General features: G+C 55.1%; 2 protein-coding genes across 6 annotated transcripts in view; one reads left to right on the top strand and one right to left on the bottom strand.

Annotated features, from left to right (window-relative positions):
• Positions 1–13136, bottom strand: part of ARSG (arylsulfatase G) — a 31992-nt gene extending 18856 nt beyond the window's left edge. Inside the window, exons 1-6 of one of the 4 annotated variants that reach the window (XM_074555313.1) lie at positions 12891–13136; positions 3554–4309; positions 3069–3256; positions 2225–2272; positions 2035–2146; positions 1658–1798 (exon numbers count right to left, since the gene is read on the bottom strand). In XM_074555313.1, the coding sequence (XP_074411414.1) occupies positions 1658–1798; positions 2035–2146; positions 2225–2272; positions 3069–3256; positions 3554–3756 (692 nt within the window). In that variant the 5' untranslated portion in view covers positions 3757–4309; positions 12891–13136. The remainder of the gene's footprint in view (positions 1–1657; positions 1799–2034; positions 2147–2224; positions 2273–3068; positions 3257–3553; positions 4310–12890) is intronic. The other 3 variants (XM_074555310.1, XM_074555311.1, XM_074555312.1) reach the window with 3 other exon arrangements.
• Positions 11912–21022, top strand: SLC16A6 (solute carrier family 16 member 6). 2 transcript variants are annotated; one of them, XM_074555314.1, is made up of 6 exons: positions 11912–12145; positions 14321–14562; positions 15251–15394; positions 16040–16168; positions 17036–17857; positions 18402–21022. In XM_074555314.1, exons 2-6 carry the CDS (start codon positions 14328–14330, stop codon positions 18659–18661), a joined length of 1590 nt encoding a protein of 529 aa, XP_074411415.1. In that variant the 5' UTR covers positions 11912–12145; positions 14321–14327; the 3' UTR covers positions 18662–21022. The 2 variants fall into 2 exon arrangements, with proteins under 2 accessions (XP_074411415.1, XP_074411416.1); XM_074555315.1 differs by lacking the exons at positions 11912–12145; positions 14321–14562 and having other exon boundaries at positions 15256–15394; positions 15912–16168.
• The last annotated feature ends 1227 nt before the right edge of the window (positions 21023–22249 follow it).

The following is a 22249-nucleotide window of genomic DNA, read 5'->3' as shown; positions in this document are numbered from 1 at the left end:
GTCCTGAAGATCAGGCAAACGTTTAATCAATAACTGAAGACAGCAGTCCCTGACTTTTGCTCCCACGCTTGCCTGTGCCACGTCTCACTGTCACAAATTGCTCAACCTCGGCTGGTTAAAAAAACACCGAGATGGCAAATCCGGTGCTCTTTTGTTGCCCTGTAATGAATGAGTCAGGCAGGGGAAAACTGGAATCAGCCATCAAAGGGAAGGGAAGAAAAGGCAGGCACCTGCCTAATCCTGTTCTCCATGAACACAGATAACCCCTAAACATTCTGGGAGTTTAAAGGTTTTTCCTATTAACCTGGAGTTTACACACATGGTTTCACAGCCACAGAGAGCCAGGGCAGACCAGAGGGGCGGGGGTTTGGCAGGAGAAGAGGTTGGTGCTGCCCCACAGCCCAGAGCCTGGGTACCCTCAGCATCCCAAACGTGGCCAAGCAGGCAGGGGAAAACGGGAATAAGCATGGGCAGGGGAAAACTGAAATAAGCCATCAGGGGAGGGAAGAAAATGCAGGCACCTGCCTAATCCTGTTCTCCTGTAACCCCAGCACACTTCTGGGAGTTTAAAGGTTTTTCCTATTAACCCAGAGCTTACACACTCTGTTTCACAGCCACAGAGAGGGTGGGGGTTTGGCAGGAGAAGGGGCTGGTGCTTCCCCACAGCTAAGAGCCTGGGTATCCTCAGCATCCCAAGCCACCCCACGGCCAATCCTTAGTATCTAAAGGGCCAAATACAGGTTTTATGCAATAAAACAGTGCCCAGTTTTATAGAGAGCCATTTGCCCATGTGCTGCTCCCTGCCCAGCCCTCCTTTCACCGGTGTTACACAAACCCTCCCGTGCCTGTTATCCCGGGATGCGGGCAGGGATGGGCTCGGGCAGGGCTGCCCGGCAGCGCTTCCTCTCCTCGCTCTGCAGGGAGGCGTTTTGCAAAGTCACAGCTCGTAATCCGCCAATAATGGGGATTAAAATTACACAACCCGTCAGCAGGGCTCGGGGGCCTCGTTGGAGGAGCCACTTTGCTCCTCGGGGACAATCAGAGGCGGGCACCTCCCGTGCTCTGAGCCTGGGGGAGGCAGATCTGAAGCCCAGGGTGTTTAATCCCAAAATTGATCCAATCTCTCATACAGGGAGTGCTCAAACACCTCTGGTGCTGTTCTGGTCCCACCCTGACACCACTCAGTGCCTGCCAGCACTTCACACCCATGGAGGCACCTCCAGCACCCCATTGCCACCCCATCCACAGGGATGCAGGGATGGACAGACCTTGACATTCTTCACATTTCCCCCAGGAAGGAGGCACAGCTCCACACTCATGGAGGCACTTCCACCACCCCATTGTTGCCTCATCCCCAGGGATGCAGGCATGGACAGACCTTGGTGCATATTCACCCCCAGGAAGGAGGCACAGCCCCACTCAAAGCTTTGACTTTCCCCAAAAACGATGTTTTAAAAGCATACAACCCTTTAGAGGGCACCAGAAGAGCCTCAGTGCCTCCTCCAGCAGGAAGCCAAGCCATGAGCACCCCAAATCTGAACCATGGGGCAGCACCCATGTCCCCTGGCACTGCACCAGGGTGATGCAGAGGAGTCCTGCAGTGCCCCAGGAGCTGTCCCAGCTAAGGGGACACACAGGGGACAGTGGGTGTCCTCACCTGGCCCTCTGGATGAACCTCTCTGCCTCCTCTGTGTAGCGCCTGGCCAGGCTGCCGAGCTCCACGGGCTGCTGGACGATGGTAATGTTCTCCATGAGAGGCAGGGCAACCTCTGTGTAACAGTCCTTCCTCATCACCCTGCTGGGAAAAACCACCCCAGGCTTGTCACAGAGCCTGGCTGATCCCCTGGCTTCAAGGGAGGGAGAACAAGGGGAGTGATGCCAATGTCCCAATGGAACGAGGGGCTCCCAGACTGCAGGGGGAAACTGGGTGCACCGGGCGTGAGGGGAGGTGACCACAAGGGCAGCCCTCAGGGCTGGGGACACTGCTGCACACACCCAGCTCCCCGTGCCAGCCCTGGAGCCCCGTGCCCGTACCTGGCAGTGGCGCTGTGCCCTGGGCAGGGCGGGCAGGGGGGCAGGTTGTAGCCAGGGGTGTCTGTGCAGCCCATGTCATGGCTGTAGGGGATCCCATAGTAGTAGTCGAAGCCTGAGAGGACAGTGAGGGGGTCAGCAGGGTCCAGGTGGCCGCAGGCCCCTCAGCCCGTGCCCCTGGCACAGCCCTTACCACGGGAGGTGGGGTGATGGTGGCCGTGGTGTCCCAGGTGCCACTTGCCTGCAGGAAAGCCACAGAACATCATTTCAGAGGTGACACAGCCCTGGCCACCAGCAGCCCTCACCCACAAGGTGCCCACAGTGCTGGGGGCTTTAATCAAGCTACAAGGAAGGTTCCTTGTTTGTGCTGGCTGCCGTTCCAGAATGCTGTCTATTTTTGCAGAAAACCCAGAAAAAATGCATAAGGTATCTCATGGCTGTGCAAAGCGAGTGTTTCCAGCCTTAAAAGGCTCTTTCATGTGTTTGTGTTCTGAGCAGACAGCTCCTAACCCCTCCCTAAACCCAGCTTCATCCCCTGACCTCCAGCACGTGCTTGCTCCCACCAAACATGCTGATCCAAGAGGGAAAACTGCAAAAACTGGGGGTGAATGGAGAAACAGAGGGAATTTCTGCCAGCACAGCAACAGGAGCTGCAGATGCAAAGGGTTTGTGCAGGCTGAGGGGGACCCACAGTGACAGGAGGGTGCCCAAAGCCACCAGACCAGCAGCACTGCCCATGATGTGGGATGCAGGATGGCAGAGCCAATCCTGTTTGCTAAGGAACACCCAGCACATTCCTCGGGAGATAAAGCAGTGAGAGATTAAACGGAGAAGTCTGGATTTCCGGCAGCACCCTTGAAAAGGAAGATTTTAAGCCTGGCATTGCAAAATGCAAGGGGGATGTGTGAAATCTCCCTCACGTGATCCTTTAGGTTTCCCTTTCACTGCCAGCATTTCACCCTGGCACCCCCTGTCACTCTGGGTGCCACCATTTCACCCTGGCACCTCCCCAGTGCCCCTGGCACTCTGGGCATTACCTATGGCCCCTGTGCTGTAGCCAGCCTCCCTCAGGACCTCGGCCAGGGTGGTCTCGTTGCGGGGGAGGCCCCCGAGAGAGGAGATGGCAAAGTTGTGGGTGACCCCGTTGCGCAGCCCCAGGCGCCCCGTGAGCAGCGAGGCGCGGGACGGGGAGCACGTGGAGGCAGCTGAGTGGAAATCCACAAACCTGCAGAACGAAAAGCCCTTCAACTCACGAGATTCTGTGTGCCCTGCCCCTCCCTGCTCCCCTGGACGCTCCCCCTTTTGCTCTGGGGATGAGGGTGAGGAGTGGCAGAGGAAGGCTCCAGCAGGGATGGATGGATCTGCACCCCAATTGCCAGGTTCTGGCTGCCCTCCCCATGCAGCCAAACCCACACCAACAAAACCCCCTCACCTGCCAGTTCCACAGGGCTGAATTCCCCTGTGCTGGGGGCAGAGGAACCAGGGGTGCAGGGTGAGGGCAGGGAAGGGGGACAGACATTACCTTGTTCCTTCAGCAGCCAACTGATCCAAATGCGGCGTCTCCTTCGTCTCTGCCCAGTTGGCGCCCAGATCCCCCCAGCCCACATCATCAGCCAGGATGACGATGAAGTTGGGCTGTCTGCTCACCACACAGGGAGCCCAGAGTCCCACCAGCACCAGGGTGGGCACCAGCACTGCCCACGGGGACAGGGGTGGGGTCCCCATGGTGCCACACGTCCCCTCCTGCCCGCGCTGCAGCACCGCTGGTCTTCCCCAAACTGCCCCTGCTGTGTCCCTGTGGATGCAGCTGAGCTTTCCAGGGGCTCTGTCCCTCCTCAACTGCTCTGTGGGGCTGGAGCAGGGCTGGGGTCTGGGTTGGGAGCGGGGCTGGGGTCTGGGTTTGCTCCCTTGGCTGCCGACCGAGCTGCAACACCTCCTCCGCCTTTCACACCCCGGCACAGCCGATATTCCCGAAAGCGGCGCCAGCAAAGGTGTTATTCTTAGAAGTCAAAAAACACCCTTTGAAGTCACTGTCACCCTATTTATATCTTTCCTTCCTTCCTGGTAAATATCTAATTAGACACCAAACCGAAGCGGCATTTTCCCCTCCAGGAGTGGGTTCGATCCGCGGCAGCTCCTCTCAGCTCCTCTCCCCTCGCCGCAGCCTGAGCGATGTTTGTGTCCAAAACTGGCTCCTTCCCTGCAGGCTGAGCCCCTCAGCCTTGGGTGGGCCTGCTGGGGCTCTGTCAGTCCATCCTTCACCTGCTTACAGCATCCCCTGTGCAAGGGAAAGGAAATAGTCAGGACAGGGGAGTGAGAGCTCCTGCAGCCCAGCCTGGGGCAGAGCAGCTTCTGCAGAGATCAGGACAAAACACCTCCAGACACCAAGGCTTTGCCTTTGAAGTTGTTCTGCTGCCTGGTTCACAATCGCTCAGCTAGAAAGGATGGGAATGCAGAGTGCCCCTTCCCCAAACCCACTGCCCAGGCTGGGATGGTTTCCCGTGCTCCTGCCATCTCATGTTCCTCCCATCCCCTGCTCCCTCCTGCTTGCCAAGAGCTTTCCCCCAAGTGCTGCAGCCCCACAAAGGGTTCATACAGGGCCCTGCCCTCGTTTGTGACAGCTGGAACGTGTCTGAAGCTCACTGTCTGAATTTAGTTCTGCTCCCTCTGCCCCACAGCTGCCAGAGCAGGAGCACAGCCCAGCTGCTGGATGGAGCTGCCCCAGAGGTGAGGAGGCAGGAATCCATACAGACCCAGAGGGCAAAACCCACCCTTTTTTTGGGTGAATTAAGCACATCCAGCTGCTTAGGGCAGGATTTGGCCTCCAGAGATGGAAAGGTTCAAGGACAAAGCCTCCAAGGAGCAATGGCAGAGCTCCATGGAGCAGATGGAGATGCGGAATACGATGTCTTGAACACCAAGTAATGGCCAAAGGGGGATGGAGCTGCAGAGATCTGCCAAAATCCTGCTGGGTCCTGCACCAGGAGCTCTGCAGTGGCTGTGGGGTCTGTGCTGGGCTGGGATGGCCAGGACCTGCTGTCCCCTGAGGTAACAGGGATGGATGTGGCACGAGGGATGCAGCTCCCATGGGTGGCCAAGCAGGACTACACCCATTAACAGAGAGGGAAAGTAGAGAAGCCAAAACTGGGAAACAAAAGAGAAGAACAGGACAGGAGGAGGCAGGAGAGGGAATAGGATGAGCCCCATCTGTAGGCCAAGCTGTTTGTAGCTTGCAAAGGGAATTATTCCCAGGTTTTGCTGTTCACATCCTTAAAAGCTTTGGGCTGTCACTTGGATCAGCAGCTCCTGGGCTGTCAGCAGAGCAGTGCAGTGATCAGAGATGTGGCTCCATTCATAATTCATAGCCCAGAGTGATAATTTATGGAGGCTGGAGGCTCTCAGTGCATCAGCTAATGGGGGTGGGATGTGGGGCTGAGCTGTGGGAGGGGGCTCAGCTCTGGGAAACCCTGCTCAGCCCTGCCCCAACAAAGCCCATGGAGCTCAGGTCCTGTTCTGCACCCTCTGCATCCCCACAGCTCCAACAGTCCAGAGGAGGTCTCTGGACATGTTTGATGGCAGCTAAATTGCCTTCATTTTCAAAACAAAAACTCCTTTGCAATTTCCTTGGATTTCCTCATGGATGGGGACTTGAAAGGAGCAGCAGCTCTGCTTGTGTCCAGCACCCCCTGCCCAGGGCTGAGCCCAGCTGGGCCAGGGACAGCACAGGGCTGAGCCACCAACCTCACAGTGGGCAGGGAGACCTCAGCCCACCCCAGCCCCTTCCATTCCCAATCCCAATCCCAATCCCAATCCCTTGCCAGCCCCATCTCAGCTCCTTCCAGTCTCCATCCCATCTCGTCCCTTCCCAACCCCATCCCATCGCATCCCATCCCCTTCCCAACCCTGTTCCAGCCCCATCCCAGCCCGTTCCCAACACCATCCCATCCCAACCCATCCCAGTCCCATCCCCACCCCTTCCCAGCTGTATCCCAATCCCTTCCCAGCCCCTTCCCAGCCCCATCCCACTTCGCTGCCTGGTTTTCTCCACAACAGAGCAGGATATCAATCACCCTGTGCCAGATCTGAGGTTTGGGAAAAAAACAAAGTGCCAGAATTGAGCTGATCTCCTCAGGCAGGTGGTGTTCAGGCTTTCTGGGAAGACACACCAGCTAATCCTGCCCTCAGGCAGGTGGTGTTCAGGCTTTCTGGGAAGACACACCAGCTAATCCTGCCCCTCTACTGGCACCCAGCAGCTCCCAACCCCTCCCAGGCTGAGCTGCTCTCTGTGCCAAGTCCCAGCCTCTCCAAACACCCATCCCAAACCCAGACCCAGCTCCTGAGGGGCTGCCCTGCACCCCCAGAGTGCCCCAGGCTCCCCCCAGCTGCACCTGCAGCCCCACAGAAACCCCAGCCCACAGCAAAGCAGCCGAACCCACAAACCCCAGTCCCTTCCATTGACTCTGGGCAGGGATGCCAGGATGACACAGCTAACAAAAACAACCCAAACCATTTTCAAAGGACACTCTCTCCTCCCTAAATTACAGGGAAAGTCTTTCAGGGCTCAAATTCATGCATTAGCATCAAACAAAACTTGCTGATCCCTGATGCCCAGAGCTGTTTGAAGGCGAGGTGGAACACAGCCTGTGGGATGCCCACATCCAGACCACATCCATGAGTGTGAGGCCATCCCTGGCATCAGCCCTGCACCCTGAGCCCTCCCTGACCCTTTCCAGCTCAGATTCCCGGTGAGTCCAGGCTGTGCAGGGTGGGAGCCCCCTGGGATCCCCCCTGCACCCGGACCTGCACCCCCTCTGCAGCCAGACCCACACAGAGCCATCCCCATTGACTTTCAGCTCTTTCTGCAAAAACCAGAATGACTCAGGAGAGATTCCCCAGGCTGGCAGCAGCGCCGTGGCACCTGTGCCAAGCAGGAAACGCTGCCCAGGTGGCTGCAGCTGCAGGAGTGGCTGGGAGGGATCGCTGCCTTGGGGATGAGCGGGGTTGGCAGCTGGACGTGGCACACCTGGTGTGTGGCACAGCACGCACCTTGGACCAGGGCAGCCCTGAACAAACAAATAACCTGCCTTCTGCAAGCCAGGCACGCAGCTCACAGCAGCCTGCAGGAGTCCAAACCAGATAAACCAGTTTAGAAAAGCCCCAAAGCCTCTCCAAGCAGGACTGGTCCCTGTGTAGATGCCTCTCTGGGATGTCACCCCTGGCAGTGCCACCACAGAGGGGTCACCCTCGCTGTGCTGGCATTATCTGTCGTGTACTTATTACACATTAACCAGAAAGTTTACAAATCTTGGGGCCAGCATGATCGTTTTCGCATTTTTCACATTCTTTCACATTTTCACGCCTGCCTGGAGAGCAAAGCAGCGGCTGGAGCCCAGAAAAACCTGCGGCCCTTTGAAGCACACCCAGCTGTGCTGAGCCACCCCCTGGGGCTCACAACCTACCCTGGGGGTCCCAGCTCTGATCTCCAGCCCAAACCCACCCAGAGACCCTGCTGAAATTCCCAGCAGGATCCCCCATCCTGGCCATGAGGAGCAGGGAGAAATGGACACAGCAAAGGATGAGAAATTCAAACTGAATTTCTGCTGATACCCAGGAGCTCCCAGTGTCACCCCTTGTGCCAGCTGGGGTCAGGGAAACTGAGGCAGGCAAGCAGGAGTGATGGCTCAGCTGTGCTGAGTGATGTGGGATGGGGACACGTCCCCATGGTGCTGACCCCACTGAGGGATGTCCAGCCACAGCCTGGGGGGAACGGATGGCAGGGCAGAAAAACAAATCTATGATTTTTTTTTTTTTTTTTGCAATTTAAGATTCCAGAGATTTTGATTTGAGCAGAGAAGGGCAGGAGTACCTGGTGAGGGGTCTGACCATGGGGCAGGAGCTCTGTGTCTGCCCCCTTGGGCCTCCCTGGTGCTGGCATGTTTACCAGCAGAGCTCCATTCCCAGCACAAGCGTGCTGACAATGCTCTGAACACAGTCAGGACTTCATTCCAGGAAAAAAGGTTTTCTGCTGGCATAGTTTATACTAGTTCTCCTCACAGAACAAGCAGCACCGACAAAAACATACTTCTGCAGATTTACCAGGATTTCTGCCAGCTCCTGGGACAGGAGAATGTTTTTCACCCATCTCACTGCTGGGTCTTTCAGAGAAAACATTTCACATGCCGAGCAGGGCTGGGCAAACCCCGGCAGAATAAATGAGCTGGAAGTGCCGGAGCCACCCGGCCAGGGGCCCGCGCTCCCCTCTCTGCCCAGCCCGCCCTCCTTCCCAGCTCCCGGCTCATTTATCTCATTTATGCCCTCAGCCAGCACTCTGCTCTGCTTCCCTGTGGGTTACAGAGCCCCCAGCCCTGCTGCTGGAGCTGCTGGGATGATGGAGAGACACGTCCTGCAGTGAGCACTGCCAGGCACGGGACTGACCCAGGATGGAAAAGGATGCCAGCCAAGCCAAGCAGCAAATTGGGAAATTTGGGAAAATACCCCAAAAATATGGGGGGGAAAGGGGTTTTACCCCAGTCCTGCTGCTGGAGCTGCTGGGATGATGGAGAGACACGTCCTGCAGTGAGCGCTGCCAGGCACGGGACTGACCCGGAATGGAAAAGGATTCCAACCAAGCCAAGCAGCAAACTGGGAAATTCCCCCAAAAATATGGGGAAAAAGGGATTTACAGTGGGGCTGGAGAGGCTGTAGCCACCATCCCTGTGGATTATAGAGCCCCCAGCCCTGCTGCTGGAGTTGCTGGGATGATGGAGAGACACGTTCCACAGTGAGCACTGCCAGGCACGGGACTGACCCACGGTGGATGTGCCAGGGAAAAGGAACCCAGCCAAGCCAAGCAGCAAATTGGGAAATTTGGGAAATTACCCCAAAAATATGGGGGGGAAAGGGGTTTTACCCCAGTCCTGCTGCTGGAGTTGCTGGGATGTTGGAGAGACACGTCCTGCAGTGAGCGCTGCCAGGCACAGGACTGACCCAGGATGGAAAAGGATTCCAGCCAAGCCAAGCAGCAAATTGGGAAAATTGGGATATTACCCCAAAAATATGGGGGAAAAAGGGTTTTACAGTGGGTCTGGAGAGGCTGCAGCCACCATCCCTGTCCCCCCACAGGGCCCCTGCAGCCCCCTTGGCTCCCCAGAGCCTTATTGCTCTTGGAGAGCCCAAAGGGAAGGAATGGGAAGGTGAGGCAGAGACAGATGCAGAGCACTGACAAGAAATACCGAGGAGCAAATTGCTCTGGGGTTTTTCATGCCAGAGATATTTGCGTTCTCATTTCTCCCCTGGAGGCACAAACCTCTTTTGTTGTCCCACAAGCACTTGCACTGTGTTACCAGGAAGAATTTCAGCACGGGGGAAGGTGCCCCATTCCCAGGGAAAAGCTTGGATAACGGGATTTTGGCTCTGCAGGGCCTGATAAAAGGTGGTCACCCTTTATCTGCGCCCCTAAAAGGCAGGGCATGGGTAAAGGACATCACCTCAAAGGCTCCCTCAGAGGAAGGGGTTTCCTGTGGCTCTCAAGGACACACAGGGTCCTCTCATGGCTGAAGACCCAGATTTCGGATGGATTTCTGGTGGATTTCTGGTGGATTTCTGGTGGATTTCTGGTAGATTTCTGATGGATTTCTGATGGATTTCAGCTTGTTCAGGAGGGGACTATGAGGAGGGGAGTGCTGAAACCTCCCTGAGAGCACCAGCACTTGCTGTTGGGCCAGCACTGCTAAGAGAAACCAGCAGCAGCTTTCCCAAATTTCCCCCCCCTCCAAAAAAAAAGCAACAATTTGCCTCATTTTGGGCAATCTGGAGAATTTTGCCCCAGCTACCTGCTGCCCTTGGCTGTGCCGGCCCACCAGCAATCTCATTGGGAAAAAGGAAGGGACAAGCAGCAGAAGGGACTGTGGCCAAGCCAAACACAGCAGCCCTTGCAGTGCAGGGACATTGGAACCTGGCTGCTTTTTGCAGGGTATGAACCAGGATCAGGAGGTTCCACATTAACCCAGCACACTCTGGTGGGCTCCTGGGCCAGCACAGGGGGCAGAACCCAGTGGCCCAGAAGTCACAAGGAAAGGTGCAAGACTCCAAATCCTCCTGGCAGCCCAAATCCATCAGTGCCCAGCACACAGAGAGCAGGAACAGCAGCAGCTCTGAGGCTGCCAGAGCTCCAAGAGAGCTTGGACAACGCTCTCAAGGACAATGTGGGATTTTTGGGGTGTCTGTGCACAGCCAGGGGTTGGACTTAATGATCCCTTCCAGCTCAGGATGTTCTGTGATTTTAGGATGACAGAACCCCTGCTCCCTCCCTCCCCATGCCTGTAAGTGGGAGTAGGTCCCTCCTGCTCTGCTTGACTCACAAATCCCTGCTTTTTAAGCTTCCTGCATAAAGGACATGTTTTCCCTTAAAAATCCTACTAAGGAGTTGGTTTTCCCTAGGAAATGCAACCAATGGAAATGTTTTCCCCTTATAACTCAACCAAGGGACATGTTTTCCTCTTATAATTCAACCAAGGGACATGTTTTTCCCTTAAGAAATGCAACGAAATGAGATGTTTTTCCCTAAAAATGCAACAAAAGAGCATGTTTTTCCCCTAAAAGTCCAGCTAAAGGAGATGATTTCCCCAAAAAATATACAAGCAAGGGAGATGTTTCCCCAAAAATGCAACTGACAGAGATATCTCCCCTTAAAAATTTAACTGAGGGAAACTGAGATGTTTTTCCCTGGGAATGCAAGTAAAGGAAATGTATTCCATAAAAATACAACTAAGGGATGGGTTTTTCCCTAAAAAAAAAAAAAAAGGTAACTGAAGGAGATGTTTTCCCCTAAAAATACAACCACGAGAGATGGTTCCCCCTAAAAATCCAAGCAAGGAAAATGTTTGCCCTAAATATGCAACCAAGGGAGATGTTTCCCCCTAAAATTGCAACAAAACGAGATTTTCCCTAAAGGAAAGGAGGTTTTCCCTAAAGATGCAACTAAAGGAAGTGGCTTCCCCTAAAAGCACAACCAAAGGAGATGTTTTGTCCTGAAAAATACAAACAAGGGGCGAATTTCCCCATTAGGGAAAAGATGGGCAGCACTCAAACCTCGGAGGGGATAAAAACACCGGGGGGCAGGGGGGCTCCGGTATGTGCTCCCTGCATCCCACCCGCACCTGGGGATGCTGCGGACCCCGGGGATGCTCCGGACCCCGAATTGCAGGGATGATGAGGACCCCGCACCCGGGGATGCTCTGGACCCCGAATCGTGGGGATGATGCAGACCCCAAATTGCGGGGATTCTCCAGACCCCGCACCCGGGGGGTGCTCCGGATCCCGAATTGTGGGGATGCTCCGGATCCTGCACCCTGGGAATGCTCTGGACCCCGAATTGCGGGGATGATGCGGACCCCGCATTGCGGGAATGCTCCAGACCCCTCATCCCGCACCCGGGGGTGCTCCGGACCCCGCACCGCAGGAGTACCCCGGACCCCGAATTGCGGGGATGCTCCAGACCCCGCACCTGGGGATGCTCTGGACCCCGGGAATACCCGGGACCCCACACCCGGAGATGCTCCAGACCCCGAATTGCAGGGATGATGAGGACCCTGCACCCGGGGATGCTCCAGACCCCGAATCGTGGGGATGATGCGGACCCCGAATTGCGGGGATGCTCCGACCCCGCACCTGGGGATGTTCCAGCCCCCGTACCCTGGGGATGTTCCAGCCCCCGCACCCCGGGAATACCCCGGACCCCGCACCTGCCGGAGCTGGCGGTGCGGGGCAGGTGCAGGCCGGGGGCTGTGGGGGCTGAGGGTGCTGCAGGAGCTGCCGGGGATGCTCGGGACCCCGCGGGGCCGCCCCTGCACCGCCCCTCCCGCACACGCGGTGCCGCCGCTGGGCGAGCCGGGCCCGGCGCCGCGCACATGGGCGCTGCGGAGCCGCCGGCGGAGACCGGCTCCAGCCGGTATAAAAGGGCTGCGAGCGAGCACCGAGCAGCAGCAGCCGCCGCCGCGGGCAGCGGGAGCAGCAGCGGCCGGAGGCCGGCGGGCAGCGGGGCCGCCTCCTCGCCGAGGGTCGCCCGCTCGCCCTCCCGGGCCATGGGCAGCCCCTGACCCCGCCGCAGCACCGGGTGAGTGGGGCTCCCGCCCGGCCATTCCGGGGGAGCTGGGTGGGGGAGGGCTTTGTTTCCCCTTTTTTTTTTTTTAATTTTTTCCCCTTCTTTTGGGGCGCTTTTTAACGTTATTTTTTCGTTTTTTCCAGCGTTTTCCTTCCCCACCTCCCCTCGCCCGCATCCCTGTATTTTTAGCCCGCGGCCCCGGCGATGCAGGAATCAGGGCTGAAATGTTGGGAAAGTGATGCAGGGAAGGGGGGGCCACGCCGGGCCCCTGCGCTCCGGCTTCTTCATTTTCATTTTTTCCCCCAACCACCATTATTTCTTTTAATCTTTAAATGTACAAAACACACGCCCAGGTTTGCGGTTTCGCTGGGTTGTTTTTCCTTCCCTTATCATTTTTTTTTCTGCTCCCTAAGCGTGCTTCCTCCCGATCTGCTTTTTCCCCCCCTTGCAGTGACACAGGAATTGGTGGAAATCTCTCGGGGGGTCTCCCGGCACTTCCCGCAAAGTTCGGGGGTCCCGCCCGCGCCCCTCGCCCTGCGCGGCTGCGGCAGAGCCGGGCGCGGGCGGCAGCGCAGGGAGGGATGCGGAGCCCCCGCCTCGCTCCATCCATCCCCGGCGGAGCGGAGCGGAGCGGAGCGGATCCCCCGGGAGCCATGCGGCACCGCACGGGGGGCTGCGGGGTTTGGGGACCCCCCCCTGCCCCGCTCGGGGACCCCCGGCGTGGGCTCGCAGCCCGGCCGGGCTCCAGTGCACTCACTCGCCTGCTGCGCCGGGCCAAGTTCCGCGGTGGGCTCGGAGCGCGGGGCCGAGGAGCCGAGTCTAAAATGGAGGAGGGAAATGCCGGTGGCTGCCGGGCACGGCGGCGGCGCGGGGGGAGCCGCAGGTCCGGGCGGGACGGGGCGGCCACCGCGGGCACCGCTCCGTGCACGGCCGGGAGCGAGCGGGGCTGGCCCGCGCTGTGTCCCACGGGGCTGGCTCCGGCACTGGCACCCCCACGCGGGTGGGGCCGTGACCCCGGCACTGTCCCCCCACAGCGCACGTGCGGCCGTGACCCCGGCATTGTCCCCTGTACAGGTGCGGCGGTGACCCCATCACTGTCCCCTTTACAAGTGTGGCAGTGATCCCCCCGCACAGGTGTGGCAGTGACCCCCGGCACTGTCCCCTAGACAGGTGTGGCGGTGACCCCGGCACTGTCCCCTGTACAGGTGTGGTGGTGACCCCCGGCACTGTCCCCTAGACAGGTGTGGCGGTGACCCCAGGACTGTCCCCTTTACAAGTGTGGCAGTGATCCCCCCGCACAGGTTTGACAGTGACCCCCAGCACTGACCCCTAGACAGGTGTGGCAGTGACCCCAGGACTGTCCCCTGTACAGGTGTGGTGGTGACCGTGGCACAGCAGACCCCCCTGCAGGTGTGGCAGTGAGCCAGGACCGACCCCCCCACTGCAGGTGATTCTGTCACTGTCCCCCTGTGCCAGGGCACTCGTCCCCCTGCCCAGGTGTGGTGCTGGCCCCGGCACAGTGGGACCCTCTGCAGGTGTGACAGTGAGCCCAGGACTGTAACCCTGACATTGTCCCCGCTGTGTGGCTGTGGCGGTGACCCCTGCACAGTGTCCTCCCCCAGTGTGTGACACTGGTGCTGTCCCCCCTGTGCAGTGCTGGGGTTCCATGGGCAGCTCCATGTGGGACCCACACCCCTGGGTGACACGGGGCAGGGCTGAGGGTGATCCCGTCTAGCAGGGTGGCAATGGTGCCAAGGGCTGCAGGGGACCTGGTGGTATTGGGGGTGTCCCCACTCCCCATTCTGAGGTGTGGGCAGCCCTGTGCTGCCGTTTTGGGGACAGCCAGGCTGGGGACGATGGGTGCCTGGGGCTCCTGCGGCTCCACCAGCCCGCGGTGGATCTTTCACGAACTGCATCCATCCGCCCCCGTGCACCACAGGCAGATGACAGCTCCCAGCTCCTGGGCTTGGGTGCTGGGAACAGCCAGCCCGGGTGCTGAGCTGGGAGTTTCTGGTGCTGGGCTCACAGGGCAGCAGCAGGAAGGAGGGACAGAGGCAGAAACACCAGCCCAGCTCCCGCACTTGGCAGCTTGCGGTGCCTTAGAGGTGCTACAGCTCTCAGGCTGTGCCTCTTCCAGCAAAATTCAGCTTCAACTGATGCCTGGCTGCCTGTCCCCTCTTTTTTCAGATCCAAAATGACGGTCAAAGCTGTAAAGATGCCGTGCACCTCTGCAAACGTTTATACTAAAGTGCCTGACGGAGGATGGGGCTGGACGGTCGCCTTTGCGTTCTTTGTTGTGGAAGCCCTGACATACGGCATCATAAAATCCTTTGGAGTCTTCTTCAACGATCTGATGGACAGCTTTGACGAGACCAACAGCAGGATATCCTGGATAATATCCATATGTGTGTTTGTACAGACCTTCACAGGTAAGAGGAGCGGGTGCTCGGCCCAGGTGCAAGGGGCAGTCCTGCTGCTGACTCAGCACACAAGGACCTGGCGCCTGTGACTTTTGTGCCTCTAATGGCTCCATTATAAATTAAATCACAGTCATAAAGCTCAGAGGCTGCTCCTCAAATGCCAAGAAATGTCTGTCTCAGCCTGGCAGTCCCTTTGAGCCCTTTGAGTCTGTGGGTGGTGCAGGGACAGGGTCCATGTCACTGAGCCTGACCCAGTTGTTCAGGTCCCACCAGCAAGGGGCAACACCCAGAGTGTTCAAACCAAACTCTGCAGTGAAAAGGATTAGAAATAATTGAGCCTTGCTGAAATCCAGTGGGCATGTGGCTGGAGATTTGTCCCAGGCTGCCAGCAAGGGGTAAAACCCAGAGTTTTCAAACCAAACTCTGTGCTGAAAATAACTTGAGCCTTGCTAAAATCTGGTGGTATCCAGGCATGTGGCTGAAGATTTGTCCCAGGCTGCCACATGGGTTCTGGTGACTTTTAGCATGTCCTGAATGCTGTGAGCTGTGCCCTGAGGGTGGCTCCAGGGTGATGCTGTGCCATGCAGGGAGGTGGCACCTTAGGGAACCCGGGCAGGAGCATGAGGAGAGCTCTGCAGGAGGTGGTGGCTGTGAAGTTGCTGAGGTGGGCGCTGACCACGGCTCTCTCCCTCTGCAGCTCCTCTGTCGACGGTCCTGAGCAACCGCTTCGGCCACCGGCTGGTGGTGATGGCCGGGGGGCTGCTGGTCAGCGCTGGCATGGTCATCGCGTCCTTCGCCCGCAGCGTGGTGCACATGTACGTCACCATCGGCATCGTCTCCGGTGAGCCACCCTCCCGTCCCCCGTGCTGCTGCCCCTCCTGAGCCGATCCCGCAGCGAGGATGGGCCCCAGGCTCGGCTTTGTGCCTGTGCCACCCCGGGCGCCGCCCTGGGCTCGGCCCTGAGCTCGTGCAGCAGCACCAGTGGCTTCTGGTGAGCTGAGCAAAGCTCAGAGAAGAGCAAAGCTGCATCCGGGATCAAATCCTCGAACGCTCCCTCTGTTTCTTCTCCTGATGCTTCTCCCCCTCTCCAGCCTGCCCTGGGTGTTCTGTTCATGTTCATGGCCAGGAGCTTGCCTTGCTTAGGGGAACAGTTGCTACAGGCTCAAATACTTTAAGCATAATGAGGTCCTCTAAGTGGACCCCACTGGAGGTCCATTTTGCATTATCCAGCAGGTTTGGGAGGCTGGGTCTCTTGGTTTGGGTTTTTGCTCTCCTTTTTTCTTTTCTTCTTCTTTTCTTTTCCCCCTTCCAAATTACAAAAAAATAACATTCTGGTTTCCCCAATGATTTTCTTCCAGGGTGACTTGCTGAGTTGGCCGAAATGATTCTGTAATGACCGCCGGGAAAGCCGACTTAACGTGTTCTTGCATCGGTGTTTCCCCCTCCTTTACTTGTTGTTATGGCAATTTTTGGCATTTATTCACAGGCCTGGGATACTGCCTCTCCTTCCTCCCGACTGTCACCATTTTATCACAGTATTTTGACAAAAGGCGCTCGCTGGTCACAGCGGTGGCATCCACAGGGGAATGTTTCGCCGTCTTCTCCTTCGCACCAGGTACGGTGCCCACGTGCTGGGAGGGCCAAAAGCACAGATCCTTTCCCCAAGCAAACTGCCAGAGGCCAACTCAGTGCCCGCAAGTGGCACCCAGCAGGCAGAGTGGCAGCAGTGCCAGGGACGGGTGTGACACTGCCTGAGCACCCCCAGTGCCATGTGCCAGTGCAGGACATGCCTGGCTGATATGCAGCCCGCCAGCCTCCCTATATAGATCTGGCAGGGCTAAAAATAAGCCCGAGAAACTTCAGCTATTTAAAACACACAGTGCCCAGAACTGCTCCTAAAGGTTACTGGGCTTGTGCTCAGCACGGGCTGCCAAAGAGCTGCAGCCTTTTGGGGAGCTGTGCCCAGGCGTCACAGCCCCGTCACCTCTGCCCGTGGAGGTTTATGTGGTGTGCTGTGCTCGTGTGCTCTGGGCTAATCCTCACTGCAAAGCTGCTTTGGGTGCAAAGGAAGGCTGGCAATTAGGCAGTGACGTGCACCTTTGAGCAGAGCTGAGAGACTTCCTCTGCTGGCTGGTTTCAGGGTGGGGGCAGCTGAGGAAGGACACTCAAGCACTGAGTTTGCCCTCTTTTGCTGAGAACAACACCTTCTTTGCTCCCAGAGCTGCTGAGACCTCAAGAAAGGTTGTCTAGAGAGTGGTATCTGCTAGCAGGTAGTAAAAGCCACAGCTTTTAGCTTCTGGCTGCTGCAGCAGAGGGGAGGACGGTGGGTGTCAGACCCCAGGGTGGAGGGACCCCTACTCAGCCTTTCTGAGAGGTGCCCGGAGCCCTCCAGTGCAGAATCTCCACTCCCTTCCCTGGCTGTAAATTCAATTCCTTGGTGTGACTGCAGGCTTTCCCAGTTACACTTCTCCTCTTCCCCCAGCAATCACGGCCCTGAAGGAGCAGATTGGCTGGAGGTACAGCATGCTTTCTGTCGGGGTGCTGCAGCTGGGCATCACCGTCTGCGGCTCGCTGCTGCGCCCCATCGTCATCAGAGAGCAGGAAGAAGTGAAAGCACAGCCTCCAGAGGAGTCCACAGAGACAAAGTACATGCTTGAAAACGAACAAACATGCACCTCAATCGAGTCCATAGACTCAGGAGTCGATATAACTACCTCACCCAGCAATGTGCCTGGAAAAACCAAAGCAGAGCCGAAAAGTGAAGAACCAAAGCAACACGGACAGAACCCCGTTGACAATAGCAGCACCCCTCCAGCACCAAAAACCAAACTACTGGACTTCTCTGTGATGAGAGACTATAGCTTTATCTGTTATGCATTCTTTGGCCTGTTTGCAACCCTGGGCTTCTTCGCTCCCTCCCTCTACATCATCCCCCTGAGCCGCAGCCTGGGCATCGGCAAGGACCACTCTGCCTACATCCTGTCGGCCATGGCCATCGCCGAGGTCTTCGGCAGGATTTTTGCAGGCTGGATCCTCAACAAGAAGCCCATCCGCAAGATCTACATCGAGCTCATCTGTGTCATCCTGCTGTCTGTAGCCTTGGTTGCCTTCCCTTTTGCCTCTGGATTCTGGGGCTTGATGATATGTAGCGTTTATTTTGGGTTCATGCTCGGCACGGTGGCGGGCACACATATTCCCCTCCTGGCTGAAGACGACGTGGTTGGCATTGAGAGGATGTCCTCTGCAGCTGGAGTCTATGTCTTCATTCAAAGCTTAGCTGGGTTGGCTGGACCACCCCTTGCAGGTAACACAGACTCTGGTCTTGGTTTTGTTTTGGAGGTGTTTGACAGCTGTGGGTGCTGATCTCTGCCTGGAAGGTGCTCTGGCAGCACTAATCACAGCCCTGCAACCACTACTGGGAGTCTCCCAGAGCCAGAGACTGCAATGCAGCTCTGCAGAGTCCCACGGATGAGGCGCTGAGGAACCTCAGAGGGAAGGGAAATACTGCAGTGCTCCCCTGATCCTGTCAGAAACCCAGAGCTGGCACCACTTCAGGCACCAGCAGAGGCGAATCCCGCTCGCTGCGCCTGTGCCACGCGCTGCAGGAAGGTGAAGGCTGGCAGAACAAACAGATGCTGCTGCATCTCGGGCTCAGCATCCCTGCAGTGCCCAGGGGAGCGCTGGAGGTGACACTGTGTACCCCAGAACACAATGGGGTTTGCTTTTCAACACAGCAGCCAATTGTCACCGAGTTTTGCTGCAGATAAAATGCAGATTAAAGCCCTACAGGAGGGCAGGGCAGGGGGGGAGTGGGCTGTGGCTAACTGCTGTAAATGTTTATTTTCCAGGTGTCTTAGTGGATACGACAAAGAACTACAGCTCAGCCTTCTACTCCTGTGCTGCTGGCATGGTCCTGGGGGCCGTGTTCCTGGCCCTGGTGAGGCCGTGCAAGACTGGGCTCTGCCACCACCACCACCAGCAGCAGCAGCAGCAGCAGCAGGTGGAGGAGAGCACGGCAGGGCCACCACCAGAACTGCCAGATGACTTTATAGACATGGATATTGGAAAAGCAGAAAATTCAGGAAAAGGCTCTGACAGCGTGGTATAAAAAACCCTGCTCCTTCTCCATCTAACGCACTCAGTGTAAGGCTGGGGGAAATGTCAGCTCTGCTCCACGTTTTAAAACTCCATTCTAAAGGGAATGTGAAATTTTAAATGTGAACAGTTGCTACCAACAATTTATTTTTTTTTTAAATATTAGACAGAATTTTTTTAACCAACAATGGAAAGCTCCATAGAAAATACGGATAGCCACATAAGAATAACTTCTGTCTAGCATGAAGATGTGATGCACACTTGCTTTCCTGATAACAAGCATAGGTAAAGGTCCAACTGATCCATAAATACTGACAACAGCAACAGCAGAAGCAGCTCAGCCTCTGACTGTCACCCATCCCTTACCACAAATTCCACACAGACCCGATGATACGAACTGGAGCATCTCATACACCACCAGTAGCCAACTGAATCTTCTTCTGGAGGGACACAGACTCACCTTTTAGCTTGGAGGAGGAGGAGGAGGCCAGGCTAGATAGCTGACAATTAGAAACCATTGCTAATGATCTTAACTTGAATGTCACATAATGCTGGGAAATCCAAGGCTCCGTGTGTCTTTATGGCCAGTTATTACTGCACATATTTCTTAAGATCATTTTTCTTCTCCCAACTGGGATCCTTAGAACTGTTTTCTGTTGATAGTCAGACCTGATGTACTGTTTCTAATTTAACTAGTATTTATTAATTTATTCTGAGATTGTTAAAAGGAGGTTAGCTCAAATAACTGGAGAGGAAAAATGATCTTCTGCATAACGGAAAGCTGTCTTTACATCAACCTCTCCAATGCCTATCTTGTATTGCTTGTGAAATTGTTGGGAAAATTACTCTTACAGCATAAAGTGTAGCTGTTTTTAATAGGTAAGTCTTAAGTAACCCAGTTATTTAAAAAGGAAAAAAACAAAACAAACAAACAAAAAAAAAATTACAGATCCAGCATCTCTTTCCATGGCAAAGGCTCAGCTGGAACCTGCCCACCCCACAGGGAGGATTTGGCCCAGGATGTCTTAATGTACCCCAACCTTGGCTCACAGTGCACGAGGGGATCTCTGCTGCAGCCCCAGCCCCTTCCCCAGCCTGTGCCCCCCAGTTCTGCCCCTCGGGCTGCTGGGGGGCCGGGCTGAGCTGCGCCCCCTCCCCAGCTCTGCCCTCACGTCAGCTAAAGGGGCTTTTCTATTTTTGCTGCTGACTTCAGTGAGAAGGGAAGCGGAGCCTGTGCGTGAAGGGAAGGATGGAAGGCAGCGCTGGAGCTGTTCGTTCATTAACGGGAGAGATTCCTGCTCACGGTGACACGAGCTTGCTTACCCCACCTATATGCATCTTCTCGCCTCTAGGCAACTCAGGGGGACAAATCAAACAAGTCTGTTCTGGTTTGGGGGGAAAATCAACCCCAAACCACCATTTCTGTGTACTTAAGTGGAAGCGGCATCATCCATTAACTGCTACACTGACCTGTCTGTGTTTTACCAGCCATAGAAATGTGGGACAATCTGTAAAAGAAAAAAAAAAAGAACAAAAAAAAGAACAACCTCTTTTTTGGGAAGGTGCTTGGTTTGTTTTTTTCTGTCTTAGATGTCCAAAAAAAAAAAAAAAAAAAAGAAGAAAAATTTTAAAAATTAAAAAAAAAAAAAGAAGAAAAAAGAAGGAAAAATAATAATTAAAAAAAAAAAAAGCAACAGGCACTCTTGCAACCAAGTGGCTGGAGCAATTCATCCTCACTGCCCGGGACCTGCGGTCTCGTGTCCTTCCTCTGCCTCAGCACTTTATCACGGCCAGCAGAACCTCGCTGTGTTGCACCCAGGACTGGAAGATCCCTACAGAGAACCAGAGCTGTGTGAATCGCCGATCAGTGAACAAATAGCCACGTTGCATTACGATGTACCTTTAATTTATTGTTAATTTATGATACTTCAAGCGTTTTGGTAAATGTTCTGTAGCCTATCCTCGTCAGGTTGTTGAAGTCTTTGTGAAATGAGACCTCACTACAGCACTTTGCTATTACAACTGCTTGGAAGTGGAATTAAGGCCTGCAGGTTTTGCGTGTGTGTGGAAGCTCCCTGTTCTGCAGATTTGCGAGGTTCTACTGTATTTAGTTTGGGTTTTTTTTTTTTTTATTTCTCTCTCTCTTTTTTTAATTTGAATTACCAAGTTTCCAATCCAGATCAAACGCTCCGTTTGTCACTGACCTCACAGTCCGTGTCTGTTCCTGTCACGAGCAGGGGAGCGAGTGGTGAGTGTGTGTGTGTGAGGGCACAGCACAAGCAGGATTTACTGATTTGTTTGTAACTAAGCGGACTCTGGAAATACTCTTAAAAAACACTGAGATTTGCAATAAACTTTTTCCTTTTTTTTGGTTGTTTTTTTTTTTCCTTTTATTTTTAAATCATAAACGTGGTGAAGGAACTTTTCCTCCTCTTGCTGGGGGCAGTGGGAGCTGCCACGTGCCATTCCTGCAGCCTGGAGTGCCTTTCCCTGGGGTTGGGCAATCCCAGCTCTCAGGAGGAGAAAGCACCAACACAACCCTGCAGGCTGTGGGTTGGTGCTGAGCTCAGGGGTGCTCCTGTGAGCCCTCACCCCTCATTTACAGGGAGATTTTTCCTCTCCTGGTGCCTGAATTGTGGCACTTGGGAGCATTCACCGCAGGGCATACAGTCATGGAATTATTTCATCACTGAATAAATGATAAAATTTATCATTTATCAATGATAAAATTGAATTCGCCTGAATTGCTGAATACTTTCTCCATTTACTTAAAATTTGCTTAACACCCCCCCCCCCCAAAAAAGCCACTAAATAGCAGATTAGTCGTGCTAAGGAGCAATTTTCAGTCCCTCAAAGGTAATTTATTGATTTGCCTTTCCCTGCTCACCCTGTCCAGCATCCCAAACCCCAGCAGGAGCAGAGCTGCCACGTCCCAAATCCCGCTGCCTGCATTAGGTTTGCAAATGCTGAGGGAATCATCACCACACTGATGTGCATTAGGTACAGGCTGTTTCCATTCTGCATGCAGACAGGCTGGAACACCAGCACCAAAGTCCAGGGAAGATAATCTGCCTCCAAATTCGACTCTGGCTCGCTTACAGCACCGAACAAACATTATTTGCAACACTTTCCTCAAAAACAACCCCCCAAAAAGAGGCGTTGCAAAGCCTGCACACAGCTCACGTAAATTTAAAATAAAAGCAAATTTAACCGGAGCACTATCAGATGTTTCCCTGCACAGAAAGATTTTTAATAGTTATTTTTTCCCACCTGGTTTAAATTAATTGCCTGTGACCTTGTCTTTTGTGCTGGCACAAAGGCATTAAAGCAAGAAGAAAACAGGATAAGGAGATATTTATTCGGCAGCACTGTACATCTCTAGCAGCACAGTAAAGAGGGGAATGTGGGCAGGACGTGCCTCAGCAATCCCTGGTATTCCTCTCCAAAGGCCTTGTATAAACTCTTGTAGTCAATGAGGCCAGTGCTGGCCAAATGTAAATAGAGGAAATTACACAAGGGCAGGAGCCCTCAGGACATAGGTATACATATTTATATACAGTGTGCTGTTTTGGGGCCTTTAAACAAAAAAAAAAAAAAAACA

The sequence above is a fragment of the Zonotrichia albicollis genome, chromosome 19 (assembly GCF_047830755.1).
Source record: "Zonotrichia albicollis isolate bZonAlb1 chromosome 19, bZonAlb1.hap1, whole genome shotgun sequence".
NCBI lineage: Eukaryota > Metazoa > Chordata > Aves > Passeriformes > Passerellidae > Zonotrichia > Zonotrichia albicollis.
The sequence above is the reverse complement of the archived record's forward strand: the minus strand, read 5'-3'. Positions and strand labels throughout refer to the sequence as shown.

Bases quoted from the DNA above. Each gene is read 5' to 3' on its own strand.
- SLC16A6 (XM_074555314.1), top strand. From the start codon at position 14,328: ATGACGGTCAAAGCTGTAAAGATGCCGTGCACCTCTGCAAACGTTTAT. The intron at 15,395-16,039 runs GTGAGCCACCCT...ATTTATTCACAG, and splicing joins CACCATCGGCATCGTCTCCG to GCCTGGGATACTGCCTCTCC. The intron at 17,858-18,401 runs GTAACACAGACT...TTTATTTTCCAG, and splicing joins GGCTGGACCACCCCTTGCAG to GTGTCTTAGTGGATACGACA.